This window comes from Sinocyclocheilus rhinocerous, unplaced genomic scaffold (assembly GCF_001515625.1).
Source record: "Sinocyclocheilus rhinocerous isolate Xijiao unplaced genomic scaffold, SAMN03320098_v1.1 scaffold611, whole genome shotgun sequence".
NCBI classification, from domain to species: Eukaryota; Metazoa; Chordata; class Actinopteri; order Cypriniformes; family Cyprinidae; genus Sinocyclocheilus; species Sinocyclocheilus rhinocerous.
Window position 1 is genome coordinate 667,138 of NW_015623515.1, and position 15,204 is coordinate 682,341.

General features: G+C 37.1%; 3 protein-coding genes across 3 annotated transcripts in view; 2 read left to right on the plus strand and 1 right to left on the minus strand.

Moving 5' to 3' along the window:
• Window positions 1-7,252, plus strand: part of LOC107708877 (uncharacterized) — an 11,186-nt gene extending 3,934 nt beyond the window's left edge. The window contains exons 2-8 of the mRNA XM_016513274.1: window positions 619-2,326; window positions 2,438-3,514; window positions 3,617-3,928; window positions 5,914-5,954; window positions 6,202-6,260; window positions 6,350-6,652; window positions 6,724-7,252. Of these exons, the coding sequence (XP_016368760.1) occupies window positions 833-2,326; window positions 2,438-3,514; window positions 3,617-3,928; window positions 5,914-5,954; window positions 6,202-6,260; window positions 6,350-6,652; window positions 6,724-6,785 (3,348 nt within the window). The 5' untranslated portion in view covers window positions 619-832 and the 3' untranslated portion in view covers window positions 6,786-7,252. The remainder of the gene's footprint in view (window positions 1-618; window positions 2,327-2,437; window positions 3,515-3,616; window positions 3,929-5,913; window positions 5,955-6,201; window positions 6,261-6,349; window positions 6,653-6,723) is intronic.
• A 106-nt stretch (window positions 7,253-7,358) lies between these two features.
• On the minus strand, window positions 7,359-12,728 carry ecsit (ECSIT signaling integrator). The gene is made up of 8 exons (XM_016513387.1): window positions 12,661-12,728; window positions 10,858-11,048; window positions 10,358-10,772; window positions 10,045-10,268; window positions 9,353-9,410; window positions 8,907-9,055; window positions 8,500-8,620; window positions 7,359-8,405 (listed from the first exon to the last, which is right to left on the minus strand). Exons 2-8 carry the CDS (start codon window positions 10,993-10,995, stop codon window positions 8,158-8,160), a joined length of 1,353 nt encoding a protein of 450 aa, XP_016368873.1. The 5' UTR covers window positions 10,996-11,048; window positions 12,661-12,728; the 3' UTR covers window positions 7,359-8,157.
• Window positions 12,729-12,813: 85 nt separating this feature from the next.
• The window catches only part of LOC107709062 (echinoderm microtubule-associated protein-like 3), a 35,668-nt gene continuing 33,277 nt past the window's right edge, over window positions 12,814-15,204 (plus strand). The window contains exon 1 of the mRNA XM_016513491.1: window positions 12,814-13,283. Within this exon, the coding sequence (XP_016368977.1) occupies window positions 13,259-13,283 (25 nt within the window). The 5' untranslated portion in view covers window positions 12,814-13,258. The remainder of the gene's footprint in view (window positions 13,284-15,204) is intronic.

The following is a 15,204-nucleotide window of genomic DNA, read 5'->3' on the forward strand; positions in this document are numbered from 1 at the left end:
AATAGATTTTGGTTTGACTGTATCTATTTGATAAATTAAGTTAACCAAATAACATTATACATACTCTTTTGGTTTCTGTACCCAATATTTGAAAAATTTACAAATGCAATAAAAATATTGGTATCGGTACTCGGTATCGGCAAGTACCAAAAATAAAAGTATCGGTATCGGGCGAGTACTGGAAAAAGTGGTATCGGTGCATCCCTAGTCTTCAGGATTACTAGAAACATCCAAGCAGGTGTGATTTGGAGCTGGTTGGAGCTAAACTCTGCAGAGCTGTGGCCCTTTATGTAGTTTATGTATGTAATGCTTTATGTAGTTTGAATTCTTATACAGTTTGAAAGTTATGTGTGGCTTGTGTTTTTTTTTTTTTTTACCATCCAGTGATATTTATTTGCATCTGCATGTATCGTATAAATGCAATTTTTATTTATTTGAATTTCTTTCCTATTTTAGATATATTTTATGTTGATGATTTTATTTTATTGTCATTTTATTGTTGTTGAAGTGTAGCCTCAAGCTTATAGTCATTTGGTTTGTGTTAAAGAACATGACTTAACAATGTCTCTCATCATTCATCAGATCAATTATTTATTATGCATTTTGTTTCCCCTAAAGGTCAACTACTCTTGGTTTTTCGGAAAAATGGACAGTTTGAATCAAGCACTGCATGCAAAATCCATCTAAACAGAAAGACCTTGAGAGATTACTTCACATAAATTAAAGATGTGACCCCACAGATAACCCTGTTTAGATCAGGTTTTGCCAAGCCTAAGAATACTTACTCCAGCGGCTGACGTTAGTATAATGATGGTGTAACCAAACAGCAGCCATGTCCAGCAAGACTTCCTCTAAACGTCGTTATCAACCAGCAGCAGAGTTTGATGATGCCACTATCGCCCGCAAAAGGGAATATTGGAGGAGTAAGAAAAGAGAGCAGAGGGCGAGAAAGTCATCTACCAAAAAGAAGATTGGAAATGAAAATCTGGGGTTGCGCATGTCTGTTGTTAGTGAAGCCAGCAATGATCCCTCTCTACATAATCATAATGTTTCATTCAAACGGGAAGATGCTGATGCTCCTAAAAACTCCTTCAGCTCAGGTCTATCAGTATCTGAGACTAATATTACTATGGTGCCATGCCAAAAAGCGAGATGGTTTCAAAGGACCAAGCTCAACCATGTCTTACCTCAGTACCCAGAAACAAGCACAAATTCCCTGAAGGGTGTAATGGGCAATAAAAAAATAAAGCCCTCAGATACAGGGTCATCAAAAACAAATGCTTCAACGGTTGAATATCTCTGCCCTACAGTCCATTCGGTGCCTACAACATGCATCGAGTTGCATCCAAACAGTACTCATGCTCAAAAAACAAAATCAGGAATGTCATCCCTAAATGGCAAGCACTTACCAACATCTTTGCAAAGCCATGTATCCATGGTTTTACCAGTGCACAGAAACCAAAATAAGCCTCAGAACTCACTTGGACCCTTGACCTCTGCAGAATGTAAGGTTCATGAAAACCAGAATCCTATCACTAAGAGAAGAACATGTGCCTTTGCTTCAGAGCACAACACGGGAGTGGCTATGACTGAAGAAGAGATGGTTGCTAAGCGTAGAGAGAACTGGCGTATCAAAAAGCGGGAACAGAGAGCAAAGCGTGCTGCAAAGCTGGCCCGGGACCGAGAAGGGAGTCTCGGACAAGGACAACCTTTATCTGTTGGTATCATGCATGCTTCGTCTCCTACTTACAGTAAGGCCTTGAGAGGAATCAGCCTCAACTCAAATCTTGTATCCCTCAATCAACAGTCGCTGGGAGCAAAATTTAATGGTTCTCGGACAACACAACTACATGTTCAGAGTACTAAACCAAACCATGCATCCTTAACCTCTGGCATTTTGCAGTCATCCTCAAGTAAATCCAAAGTACAGAAATTTGCACATACTCAAAAGAGACGTTGTCAAAACCAAATGAGGAAATCCACCCTTGGTGCTTCCAAAGTTGAGTCTCCCGAGGATCGCCATGCCAGGCAGAAAGAATACTGGAGAATTAAGAAACGTGAGCAGAGAGCAAGGCTGTCTATGGCATTGAAAGCACGACTGAAGGAACGTGACGCACTAAAGCATCATGGGAGACACTCCTACAACAGTTTCAACCAGGCGTGTGGAGTTGAAGCGAGCAAAGCAAGTGCATTTGCAGTTTCCTCAGATACCATTGGTGGTTTTATCAAAGAAGATGGCACGGTGACAGTCACCATTTCGAAGACATCTCCCGAGGCTTCCCTACCTGCAAGTGAAGACATTTCCAATGTGAAATGCATTGGAAAGGTAAAACTTCAGGTGGTGACAGTCACCATTTCGAAGACATCTCCCGAGGCTTCCCTACCTGCAAGTCAAGACATTTCCAATGTGAAATGCATTGGAAAGGTAAAACTTCAGGTTCAAGTAAATTCTCCCCTATATTCAGATGCTCCACCAGTCACAAAGCTAGATTCCGCTCCATGCAACATTTCTAGTAACTGTACTAATGCTCACCAAAACTCTCTAGTAAAGTCTAGGTTAACCAGAGGTGCAGTTATGGGCAGTATGACAGTCACCATCCAGTCTGAAACCCCAACAGAAGAAGGAAGGGTCGCCCGTTTGAGGGAGTATTGGAGGATAAAGAAACGAGAGCAAAGGGCTAGTCGAGCTGCCCGACTTGGGAATGGTCTGCTTAGGTCGAAGGTTTCTGTGTTAAAGCAGAGAGAGCAAAACAAGAAGTCAAACCATAGGCAGAGTATTACTTCATCTATCACCACAACAGTTTGTCACTCCTCTACCAGTGCCCCAATACCTATAAAAGAAGAGCATGTCTATCCCACTATACAAGCTGTGTTTTCCATCCCAGAAATTACTCCCTGCATCAGTGTTAATAGCAGCAAACCTTCACCCTGTGCATCCTTAGAATCACACATTGAGCCTCCAACAGCTGTGGACCATCATGCCACCACTCTTCAGGCTGTTGACTCCATGAAAAAGCTCCTGGAGGAATCGGTTTACACACCAGAAGAAAATAATGCCAACGAAATGCATGTTAAGTGTGAAAATGAGCCTCTTCCGTTGACTAAAGATGACCTTTTTACATCTGAAGATGCAAAGCCAAGTCTTACCTTACAACAAAACGTCTTGTTACAGTGTGACCTCTCAAAAGACACAAGCCTTAAAGATATCAAATTGAGTCCTCAGGCATCAACTTTTGAAAACACCAGTCATTATAAGACTCATAACGTCTGTCAAGAGGCTACAGATGGAAGTCATGCCATTTCTCCAGTGGCTCTGCAACCTCAGAAGTTCAGTGATGATGGAGCAGATCCCAAGCATGCCTGCCCTTCACAGGCCTTGCAAAAGCAACAGCTTGGTGAAAGTGATGAGCTTCAACGAAAGAGAGAGTATTGGCGGTTAAAGAAGAGACAACAGCGGGCTAGAAAAGCCAACAAAGATGCAACCAAACATGCAGTTCTTCGTAATCTGCCACAGGTGAGTTGCATTGATATTTGAATGTCATGGGAAGTAATTGATCATAATGTGAATTATTAAATGTGTCGCCATATGAACTATTGTGTTTCTCGGATTCACCAGAAGAAAACACGAAGCACAACTCTCATGCAAGCCATGTCCCAGGACACTTCCACATGCAGACAGAGCCCCATTCAGAAAAAAACAAGCAGGTGCACCAAGCCTTCTGGTCCACAAACAGAACCTACAGATAAATCAAGATGTGATAGAAGCCTAATAGTGGCAACGCCAAATCCACAAGAAGATCCAGAGGAGGTTATATGTAGAAGACGCATGAAGTGGAGGATCAAGAAACAGGAGCAGAGAGCTAGAAAGGCAGCACGTGAGAGAAAGCTACGCCAGATGATGGTCCCTCCACAAGGCCAGGATTTACAGGTAATTATTTTTTAGAGCGTATAGATTTATTGGTTTTATTTATATGCAGTACCATTAAGAAGTTTGGGGTCAGTAAGATTTATTTTTTGGACAGCAAAGATATTTATAATGTTACAAAAGATTTCTGTTTCACATAAATGCTGTTCTTTTGAACTTTTAAAAGAATTCTGAAAAAAAATTATGTAGCACAACAATTTTTTTAACATTGATAATAAATGCGAATCGGCATATTAGAATGATTTCTGAAGGATCATGTTAAATTCAATTCAAGTTTATTTGTATAGCGCTTTTCACGATACAAATCGTTGCAAAGCAGCTTTACAGAAAATTAAGTTTCTACAATATACTCATGTGACAGTAAAGACTGGAGAAATGACTGCTGAAAATTCAGCTTTGCCATCACAGGAATAAATGACATTTTCAAATATATTAAAATAGAAAACTGTTATTTTATATTGTGATAATACTTTAGAATATTACTGTTTTTACTGTATTTTTAATCAAATGAATGCAGCCTTGGTGTGCGTAAGAGACTTCTTTCAAAAACATTAAAAAAACCTTACCAACCCCAAATTTTTGAAAAGTAATGTAATTGCAGACAGAGAAAAGGCCCCAAATAAAAGCACAATCATTTCAAAACACTGTCAGCAGTAACATCCCCCTCATTTACAGATTGTTCTAAAACAGACCACAGTGCAGCACCACTGTGAGTTTGAGTGGGACTGCGATACCCACGCAGTGCAACCCACTGATCATGAAGTTGTTTACTTGTGTGACAGATCTGTTGAACCAGTTTGTGGTTTGCACAGTGCTGTGCAAACTGATCTGATCTTCACAATCAGAGACTCATTCATCTAAACGGATCATCATTTACTCATCCCTATGTTGTTTCAAACCTGTATGACTTTGTTTCTTCTACGGAACACAAAAAAAGAGAGATTTTGCAGGATGTTTCAACTGTTTTTGCTCATACAAAGTCAATAGGGTCCAAAACACTGACCATTGACTTTCATTATATGGGGGGAAAAAAAATTCAAACTAGCTTATGTGTTCCACAGAAGAAAGAAAGTCATACAGGTTTGGAATTACATGAAGTCGAGTTTATACTGAGAACCAAACATCACAGTATACCAAAACGCTGTAATAATAACACTACATGCTTTATGTCCCCTGGGGGCCCCAGCTATATCTCAGCACCAGAAATTCACAGACAAATGGGGGTAGGTTCTTTTGAATTGGAGCAGTGTTCACAGGGCCCCATGTGGGGCCCCAGCCATACCTCAGCACTAGAATATCACAGAAACATTTTGGAGGCCTCTTTTGACTTGTGGCAGTGTACAGAGGCCCTGTGTGGGCCCCCCGTGCCTCCAGGCATATCTGTGCGTCAGCATACTGTAGGGACATGCAAAACATAGGAAAAAAATTGTAGGACTACGTGATGGTGGAGAGTTTTGTAATTGATTAGGTGTCAAATAATGAAAGATGTTTTTCTTCAAAATACATTACTGAAACAAGCATGTAAAAGATTTGAACATTTATTTGAGCATTTAAGATCAGCAGCCTTCTCACGGCTTGCTGCTTTTAGATTACTTATTCTTTAGATGAAGATGGTGAGATGCCAGTTTTTATACCAATTAACTGAATATTTTCATTGTTCCTTTCTCCAGTTTCTCAAATGATTGAACCCCCCCGGATTGGATTTAAGGGTTAAACTGTGTAATTATTTTAGGTTAAAAATGCCATGGCAGAAACGTCTGAATTTGGTTTGTCCAATTAAGTAGCACTTTCTCAGATTGTTTGAGAATGGTTGTCATCTACCCAGCCTCAAGTCACTCAGAGCATTCACATATACGTGAACTTATAATCTTTTTGGGGGTTTTTTTTCATCCTTTGGTCAAATGAGCTACAGATCTAGTGATTTGTTGTTGCCAGTTGCTACATAGTTAATGCACACTATCCTTACTTTTTTTCTTTAATCTTCCTAGAGTCAGAACTTTGCCAGTCTCTGCTCAGCAGTAGTTCAGAGGTAAGTAAATTTTTTTTTATATTTTTGAATTTCTGCATTTATTTGATACTGTAAAAACTGTAATATTGTCAAATATTATTACAATTATTTAAAATAACTATTTTGTATTTTAATATATTTTTTATGTAATTTATTCCTGTGATAGCAAAGCTGAATTTTCAGTAGCCATTCTTCACTGTCACACGATCCTACAGAAATCATATTAATATGCTGAAAAGACATTAATGTTGGCTTCTTTTCCAAACAGTGTAACTTTAGAAGACCAACTTGGCTACTTTGCTGAACCATGTCAACCTGCACTCAAAGGTTATTTTTAATGAATTTTCTAACACACTTTACCAAACAGTTTAAGTGACTATTTGTTTACTGGTATTACCAACATCTTCTGTTTGAAGAGGAGTCAAGCTTTGCACCAAATGATGCAATGGAGGGACCTTTATCACAGGCAGAGTGGAGAAATGTCTACCTCATGGACTTTGATCCTGTCAACCCGTTGTTGGTGTGTATGGTTTGTGGAGAGCAGCAGTACTCTGTGAGTGTGGAAGGCGTCAAGGCTCACATTGAGGAGGCGCATCCTGATACACTATCATTGGGAGACCTTGAACTTCAAGGCTTTCTCGATGCCTGGGATAAACAGGTGGCAGTCCGAGAGCACTTTATCACCCACCAGCTTCAACAGCGATGCAGAGCTTCTACAGGTAACAGGGAAATCTGCATTCAGTCTGGCTTTGAAAATACAAAATAATTTATTTTATAAATCATTTTTCAGAACGGAATTTAACCTGCCCGGTCAAAATTGAAGCTAAAGTCAAGGCTGAAGACTTTGAGTGAACTGATGGGTGACTGACAGACAATACCCGTCTTGTTCTGATGGCCATCTAGTTGATGAGGTCTTCGCAGGGGATCTGTCTCTGTGGCTCATCTAGTTGACGTGGTCTCCGCTGACGTTCACTAAAACCTAACTTCATGCCTTAATGATTTAAGATTCTGTTTTCTTACATTTTCTTTGTAAGTTCCATCAGTCACGTAAGAGATCAATATCAAAATGTTGATTCACCCTTTTTTTCACTACTGAGCCTCATTAACTGTACGTTTAAATTCTGGTAATACTCCAAACAGTGCATTTACAGAACCTGTAAATCAGGTTACAAAATAAGATCCATCTATAAAAACGTTAACACACACAAACAACTGGCATGTTATTCTGTAATCTAAAGAACTGCATTTTGATCTTGTATTTTCAGTATTTATTTCTGTACAGTTTATGCACTTTTCAAAACGTTTTGCAATACATTTTCTTTTTGTAATTGTTACACTGCATAATGTATATATTATTTAGATTATTTATAAAATATAATTTTTATTTTTTACTTTGACTTATTTTGACTCGCCATAATGTTTTTTTTTTTGTTTCCACTTAAGAATTTGTCTTGAATAGACCTTCTTCTTCAGTTTATAAAATACTATAGAATCAAATGTAATTCATATCTACCATAATTTGAACTTCCTTGTAGTTAATTACTAGTTAACCTTCTAAATTATCTGAGAGTGTGGTGTTAATGTTTGGTTATACACAGACCACATGTTTGAAGAAAAAAAAGCACAAGGATGTGAATCATCACATATTATATATAGTTTAGCAAACATAGTTTGTTAGTCTTTACAGTCTACACCTAGGATAAGTAAAACGTTTAATTCTGATTCCCTCTTCAGTCCACTTCTGTTTTAGATCAAATCTTTTAAATAAATAAAACCTTTTGCACACTTTGTTTGCTTGTCTGTAACTTAAAATGTTAATTCACTTATACAATTTAGCATTATATGCTCCTTTTTATGACAAAGATTGATTGCATAGAGATTTGGCTATAATATAGGTCTACTTTTGCTTAGAATGGTGAAACTAAAATTGTTCTGATCTACTTATCAACTTAAAACAATCATTATTATAGTACAAAATGTCCACGAAATCAAAATATTGGAGAAATGTATGTTTTATTGCACTGCCAAATCAGTTTATGGCATATTTACACATCATAGAGCAACTCTGCATACTGTAGACAGATCTCAACTCAACAATAGTGTGTAATAGACCAGACATAAATCATTATCTGGTAACTAAATTAAATATAAGGTTCATCATATTAGATTGATGTAAAACTACCACAGTCCGTCTTCATAAAACGCACATCCATTGGCATGGCTCTCACTGTTTCACTCTTTGTGAGAGTAGTGGCTCCTCCTCGATAATTTGTTCGGTTTCAACCTCCTGCTCAGGGGTTTGCTGAGCACCCGACGAGGTTTGCAGTTCTCTGGGTCCAGAATCCAGACGGAACACTGTAGGGATCTGGCCTAATATGGGACAGGTCTCCTGTAGACCAGAAATCCACTGAGACAGAGTAGCCTGGTCTCCCTGACCAGCCATACACATGGCGTAAACCGGCCCCTCTTCCACTGCAGGATCAAATGAACAGACATCATTGCATGTGTCTGGTGATATGCAAACCATTTTATTCAAACCATGTTGACAAAGCAATACGAGTCTCACCATCATCCACACTGAAACTGAAATCATCACCCATGTCTCTTTCCAGGTCCAGCTCCACTCGCTGAGGGTAGAAAAGACTCTGCTCTGGACCAATCATCTCAAGGTCAAACTCTTCCTCAACCTATAGGAAAAGAAGATGCCAATACATAATCTGGAGTGCAAATTCTTTAAGAATTTATTTATTAGGTATTGTTGTATTCTTTGAAGTATTACACTACTAAGTTTGGAATAATTAAGATTGATTTGATCAAAAATATAGTAAAACGGTAACATTGTGAATAACTGTTATTTATTGTAGTTGAATTTTCAGCAGCCATTACTCTAGTTCTCAATGTCACATGATCCTTCAGAAATCATTCTGATATGTTGACTTTCATGAAATGCCATCATTAGCCCAATTACTGTACCTTTTCCTCAGGCGGTATAGGGTCCGCCCTGAGTAGGTAATAATGAGCACAAGTCTTTCTGAGCCACAGTGGAAACGGGCCTTCGACAAACACAGGCCTGCAGGGATTGTGTTTGGCCAGAAGGGATCGCTGATCTGGACTTTGAATACCTGATGACATAAAAGATAGTGTTTTGTTTTGCTTAATTCATTTCACAAACAGTATCCAAAATCCCTTTTTATGCCAAGAAGCATTTAAAAAAAAAAAAGTGATGTCCAATCAAATTATAGTTAAATATTTCTGGTTAAATACTGCACAAGTTGGATAGTATTTGTAAAGAACTCCAAAGCATTTTGTGTTTACAAACTGAGTTCTTACTATTTTCTGTGGTACAGATGATATACATTTAACCCAGAATATTCCTGAAATTTCAAGTTCAATTATCAGTAATGGTAAAAGCTACATACCTACAATATGGGGACGCATAACTTCTTCACCAGGCTCTGTGATGTCTGTTGACGGATACTGCAATGTGTGAAATAAAGCACATTTCTCAGACTGAAAAGCCTTTATTTCCAGATACAGTAAATACACACTACCATTGAAAAGTCTGGTGTTAGTAAGATATACAAGTAATATTTTATATTTAATTTTAAAAATGTACATATTTAACATTTAAAATGAATTTATATTTTTTGAAAATGAATATTATTATTTAAAATAATTTATTCAGCAAGGAAATTTTTTTAAATGTTTCTTAATCATGAAAAAAATGTATCAAAGTTTCCACAAAAATAATAAGCAGCAACAACTGTTTTCAACATCAATAATAATAAGAAATGAACACCACATCAGCATATTAGAATGATTTCTGAAGGATCATGTGACACTGAAAATACGAGTAATGGCTGATGAAAAATCAGCTTTGCATTACAGAAAAAAAAAGCATTTTAAAATATATTAAAATAGAAAACAGTTCTTGTATATTGTAATAATATTTCAAAATTGGAGTGTTTTAAAGTATTTTTAATCAAATAAATGCAGCCTTGGGCCTGAGCATAAAATACTTTTTTCAAAAAAATCTTACTAACCCCAAACCTTTGAACAGTAGTGGTTCTGCTTGTGTGATGCTGCTTTAAGTTGTAGATTTAATAGTCACCTGATAGATTGTTATTTTGGCATCCAGGTCATCTGCAATGCGGGTAAGACTGAATCGAGCGAGCTCTACTGGGTCACTGGGGAGCACATGTGGGACGGGGAAGGGGTTTGCGTGCTTGAATTTGGGAAACCAGTACATGATACGCTGGTACTTCCTCATAGGATGACTCTTTTCCCCAAATATCTGAGCCAGCAATACCTTGGTCTCTACATTCGGCATGAGACCTGGAAATATTAGGAAGACAAAGAATTGGCAAATCATTAAAGCAATGCATCAGTTTTTCTTTCTCTCCTACAAGAGCGCAAACACACACCATAGTTCTCCATCTGCTCCAGCAGCTGTACTCCACACTCTTGCTGCCGTGGGTAGTGGTTAAACATCCTCTGAATGAAGTTCCGTGGAACAAGCACCTCTTTTGGAAACACATCCAGGAGTTTGTTGTAAACAGTAATGTCTCGTTCTACTCCAAATTCTGGCATCTTCTTCAGAGCAGCATAAATAAACTCCACATGGCCTCTTCGTCGAATGTCCTTCTTGCTGAAAACATCCACGACCCTGTTAAAATCAGCCTTGGTCTTTGAGTCTCTAGCAGCTCGCTCAAATAAATCATCATGTGTGACTAAACTTTTGTCTTTATTAAGCGTCTTATCTTCAACTGTCTTTTCAAGCTGTGTCTGGCTTGGACGACTCGTGGAGCATACTGCACTGCAGTGGAATGGCCTCAGAAGCTTAAGAAAATCGGACAGAAAAACACAGGGCATTAATACAGGCACACAGTCTATAAAGCAGCATTATTCAGAGGTAAGCAGGTACCTGGCCATAGTTGTGCTGTGATCCAGGGGTTTGCAGATGTGCTCCAGCAGGTAGGATCACTCGCTGTACAGGTTTCCCCAAAAAACGTGCAACGTACCCAATACACTGGATCCGCAACAGATGACGAGGGGCATTCATGATTATGACATCCCAAACCACAGCGGAAGAATTACAAATGTGCTGAAATGAGCCTAGAAAGGAAACGGAAAAATATCAGTGTCAATATAATTTGTATGTAATAATGTATGCAATTGTTTGTACATAATTTATGCAATGCATATTTATCTATTTATCTATCTGTAATAAAATAATGGAATAATCACATTATTGTTAGATCTATCTATATATCCATGTTATAGTAGTGATATAATTCTTAATAATCACATTATTGTTAGATCTATAAGTAATTAGCAATTAAATTAAATAATGCAATAATTACATTATTGTTAGATCTATCTATATATCCATGTTATAGTAGTGATATAATTCTTAATAATCACATTATTGTTAGATCTATCTATAAGTAATTAGCAATTAAATTAAATAATGCAATAATTACATTATTGTTAGATCTATCTATATATCCATGTTATAGTAGTGATATAATTCTTAATAATCACATTATTGTTAGATCTATCTATAAGTAATTAGCAATTAAATTAAATAATGCAATAATTACATTATTGTTAGATTTATCTATATATCCCCCATGTTATTGTTAGCGATATACTGCTTAATAATCACATATTGTTACATCTATCTGTCTGTCTATCTGTCTGTAGGTCTATCTATCTATCTCTGTCTATCTGTCTATCTATTTGTCTGTCTGTCTATCTGTCTGTCTGTCTATCTGTCTGTCTATCTATCTATCTGTCTGTCTATCTATCTGTCTATCTATCTATCTATCTATCTATCTGTCTATCTGTCTATCTATTTGTCTGTCTGTCTGTCTATCTATCTATCTGTCTGTCTATCTATCTGTCTATCTATCTATCTATCTATCTATCTGTCTATCTGTCTATCTATTTGTCTGTCTGTCTGTCTATCTATCTATCTGTCTGTCTATCTATCTGTCTATCTATCTATCTATCTATCTATCTGTCTATCTGTCTATCTATTTGTCTGTCTGTCTGTCTATCTATCTATCTGTCTGTCTATCTATCTGTCTATCTATCTATCTATCTATCTATCTGTCTATCTGTCTATCTATTTGTCTGTCTGTCTGTCTATCTATCTATCTGTCTGTCTATCTATCTGTCTATCTATCTATCTATCTATCTATCTGTCTATCTGTCTATCTATTTGTCTGTCTGTCTGTCTATCTATCTATCTGTCTGTCTATCTATCTGTCTATCTATCTATCTATCTATCTATCTGTCTATCTGTCTATCTATTTGTCTGTCTGTCTGTCTATCTATCTATCTGTCTGTCTATCTATCTGTCTATCTATCTATCTATCTATCTATCTGTCTATCTGTCTATCTATTTGTCTGTCTGTCTGTCTATCTATCTATCTGTCTGTCTATCTATCTGTCTATCTATCTATCTATCTATCTATCTGTCTGTCTGTTTGTTTGTAGGTATATCTATCTATCTATCTATCTATCTATCTATCTATCTGTCAGTCTTTGAGTAATTAGTAATTTATAATACAATATGAATCTTCAGAGTAATTATAATGTAATGATAATCACTTTGTGACATTTACTACTGCATTTTTCTGTAAATTTAATAATGCTATAAAATAAAATAACCATATACTTCAGAGAAATGCGAAATAACACTTTGTCAATCAATACTCACGATCACTCACTCCACTCAGATCTCATTCTGCTGTCAAGTCCTTCAAACACGCACCGGCTCGTTTCCTGGTGCATCGTCTTCCAACTTCCCCCAGAAACGCTACGAGGAACGTTACGCTCACGTTGGTTCCGGGCTGGGTGTATTATTCACAACATCAGCGCTAGATGGCAGAGAGGTATTGGATGAAAACTGCCGCTGTAGCTGTCAAAGTTCTGTTTTTACTTTATCTTTAACCGGGGTTTGGGAGGGGGAATCTAACGCGACGTATTTCAGTTTCGCTTCGTGCAGTTAGAAGGGTAAATTAGAACTCGCACGCTCTCAATCAACTTTACATGGACGCGGTTCCTGGAGTAAATCTAGCCCGTGAGTTCTTGCACTTGCTTCATGCGATAGAGAGCCTCTCTGCTCATTTCCTGGATTCGTGATTTTACAGTTACAACAGCTTCTGCAATCCTCAGTGGCACCTCCACGCGCGTCCCGCCAGCTCTCGGCAATGCTGTTGACAGCACATATAGAGATATGCATTGCGTCTCTGCCAATGGGATATACTAATACAAAACAATATTTGAGAGATCTGTAAGGAGTGTTTGACTCAGACATGGATGGATCTACGAATAGTCTCGGTGAGTTGATAAATACGGTTGGTCGTGTCACTTACTATGTTTATGTTTATGTCTATGAAATATAAATATAAACGATAAACTAGTGAAGTTTATTGTTGTAGAACCAACTAACTAGTTGTAGCAAAAGTTTTTTTTTCTGAGTATGAATTTGTAATTGCGCCAGTGAAACCAGTCTATTATCTATGTGTAGTTTAGTTTACTGTCAAAAGTTTTACAACTTATTTAACTAAGTAATTTGAAGTGTGCAACCTCAGGATGTAACAGACCGTTACTGACACTATTAGACTTCCCTAGCAAAACAAATATAGTAACCAAGTTTCTTGCGACATATAGTTACTACAGTTATTGCTGCTGAATTAAAACTGGTAAATTGATATTATTTTATGATGAGACAGCATCTTAAACAAGCCTAAACTGGTCTTAGCTGGTCTTCTAGCCTGGTCAGACAAACTGGTTGTTAGCTGGGAAGTCTAGATAGCTGAAATAGGCACAAAACTCCTCTAAAACCAGACAGCAGGCCTGCCCAGGATGAGAGACCAATACACTATTTTAGGCTTAAGAGAGAGCACTGATATTAAAAATAAATCAAAATGAAAGCAAATAACTTCTCACCCATATTAATTGATTATGTTTTTAAAGTAACAGTCGAGAAACTGTGGTATTGTGTAGGAAATGTTTGTTAACCTGGTAAATATCTGGAAAAGCTGTTTGTAATTTAACGCTCAAAAGGTTGTTTGTTAGTCCTCAGGAGATATGCAGCCATTTGTGCACTATTGGATATCAAATTAATAAATCTGTTGTTCTGTACATTTTGTTAGCATGTTTCAGTTTTATTGTCATGCAGACTTCGATGATATGCCCACAACAACAATTCATTGTTGCCGCAGTTCATTGCATCAAAAAAAAAGAAGAAAAAAAAAGAAAAATCCAAGCAATCCAAGTCTCACTTCCTCTGTTGGCCTTCATAGTTAACTCATACTGTCTCTTTCCCTACTTTGAATGTTCCTGACTCCCTATGGCAAGCCAATTTAACAGTTATTTGTTAACACCAACTAGTATCTTAAATAATAAGTAAATAAAAATAAATGAAAGAAAAAAATATTTATTGGTAACTAGTACCCTGTTATATACCCTGATATTTGCTAGTAGTATTTCATCCTCACTAGTTACAGCTGTGCTTTTTCTTTTCATATGTACTGACTAGTCAGGATGGCTACTTTATATACTTTATAGTTTAATTAAACACTTTACTCGTAAGATTAAACTGCTACAATTGGAATCCATATTCAATCGCTACTAAAAAAAAACTGGACTAAATACTTAAAGCTGCAGTCCGTAACTTTTTTTGGTTAAAAATGATCCAAAATCAGTATTTGAGCAAGTACATAACCAGCCAGTGTTCAAAACTTAGCTTATAATAATGTTTTCTAATTTGAGCGGTACGGGTAGGTTTTCGCGGGAAATTCGAGCATGCTGCTGCGTCATTACGTCACGTCTGTAAACATAAAGAAGTTGTCCCGGCTACTAGGCTATCGCATGTGAGGATCCTGCAGGTGGCCGATCGTTTATAGCCTTTTCTCACAGCAGCTAGAATAATGAAATGTATAATTTTGATGGCGGATTGTAATCCAGAAAGGATTATGTGTTTATATATTCCAGTTTTAAATGTGCTTCCGATTATAGATAGCCTGGGATTACACAAGATTTGTATTTTAAAGACAACCAGTTCGAAGGGAGCATAATTTGCTTTTTGGGTTAAAAGAATTTCTTAATATGAAATTAGAGAGGTATGAGAATTAGAGATTAGACTGTACAGAAATTGAAATCTACTCGCTTATACACACTATACTCATAGTCACGCAATGCTGATGTTGTTAACATTAACAATTTGAGAATAAAGTATAACAATAATAATAATTAG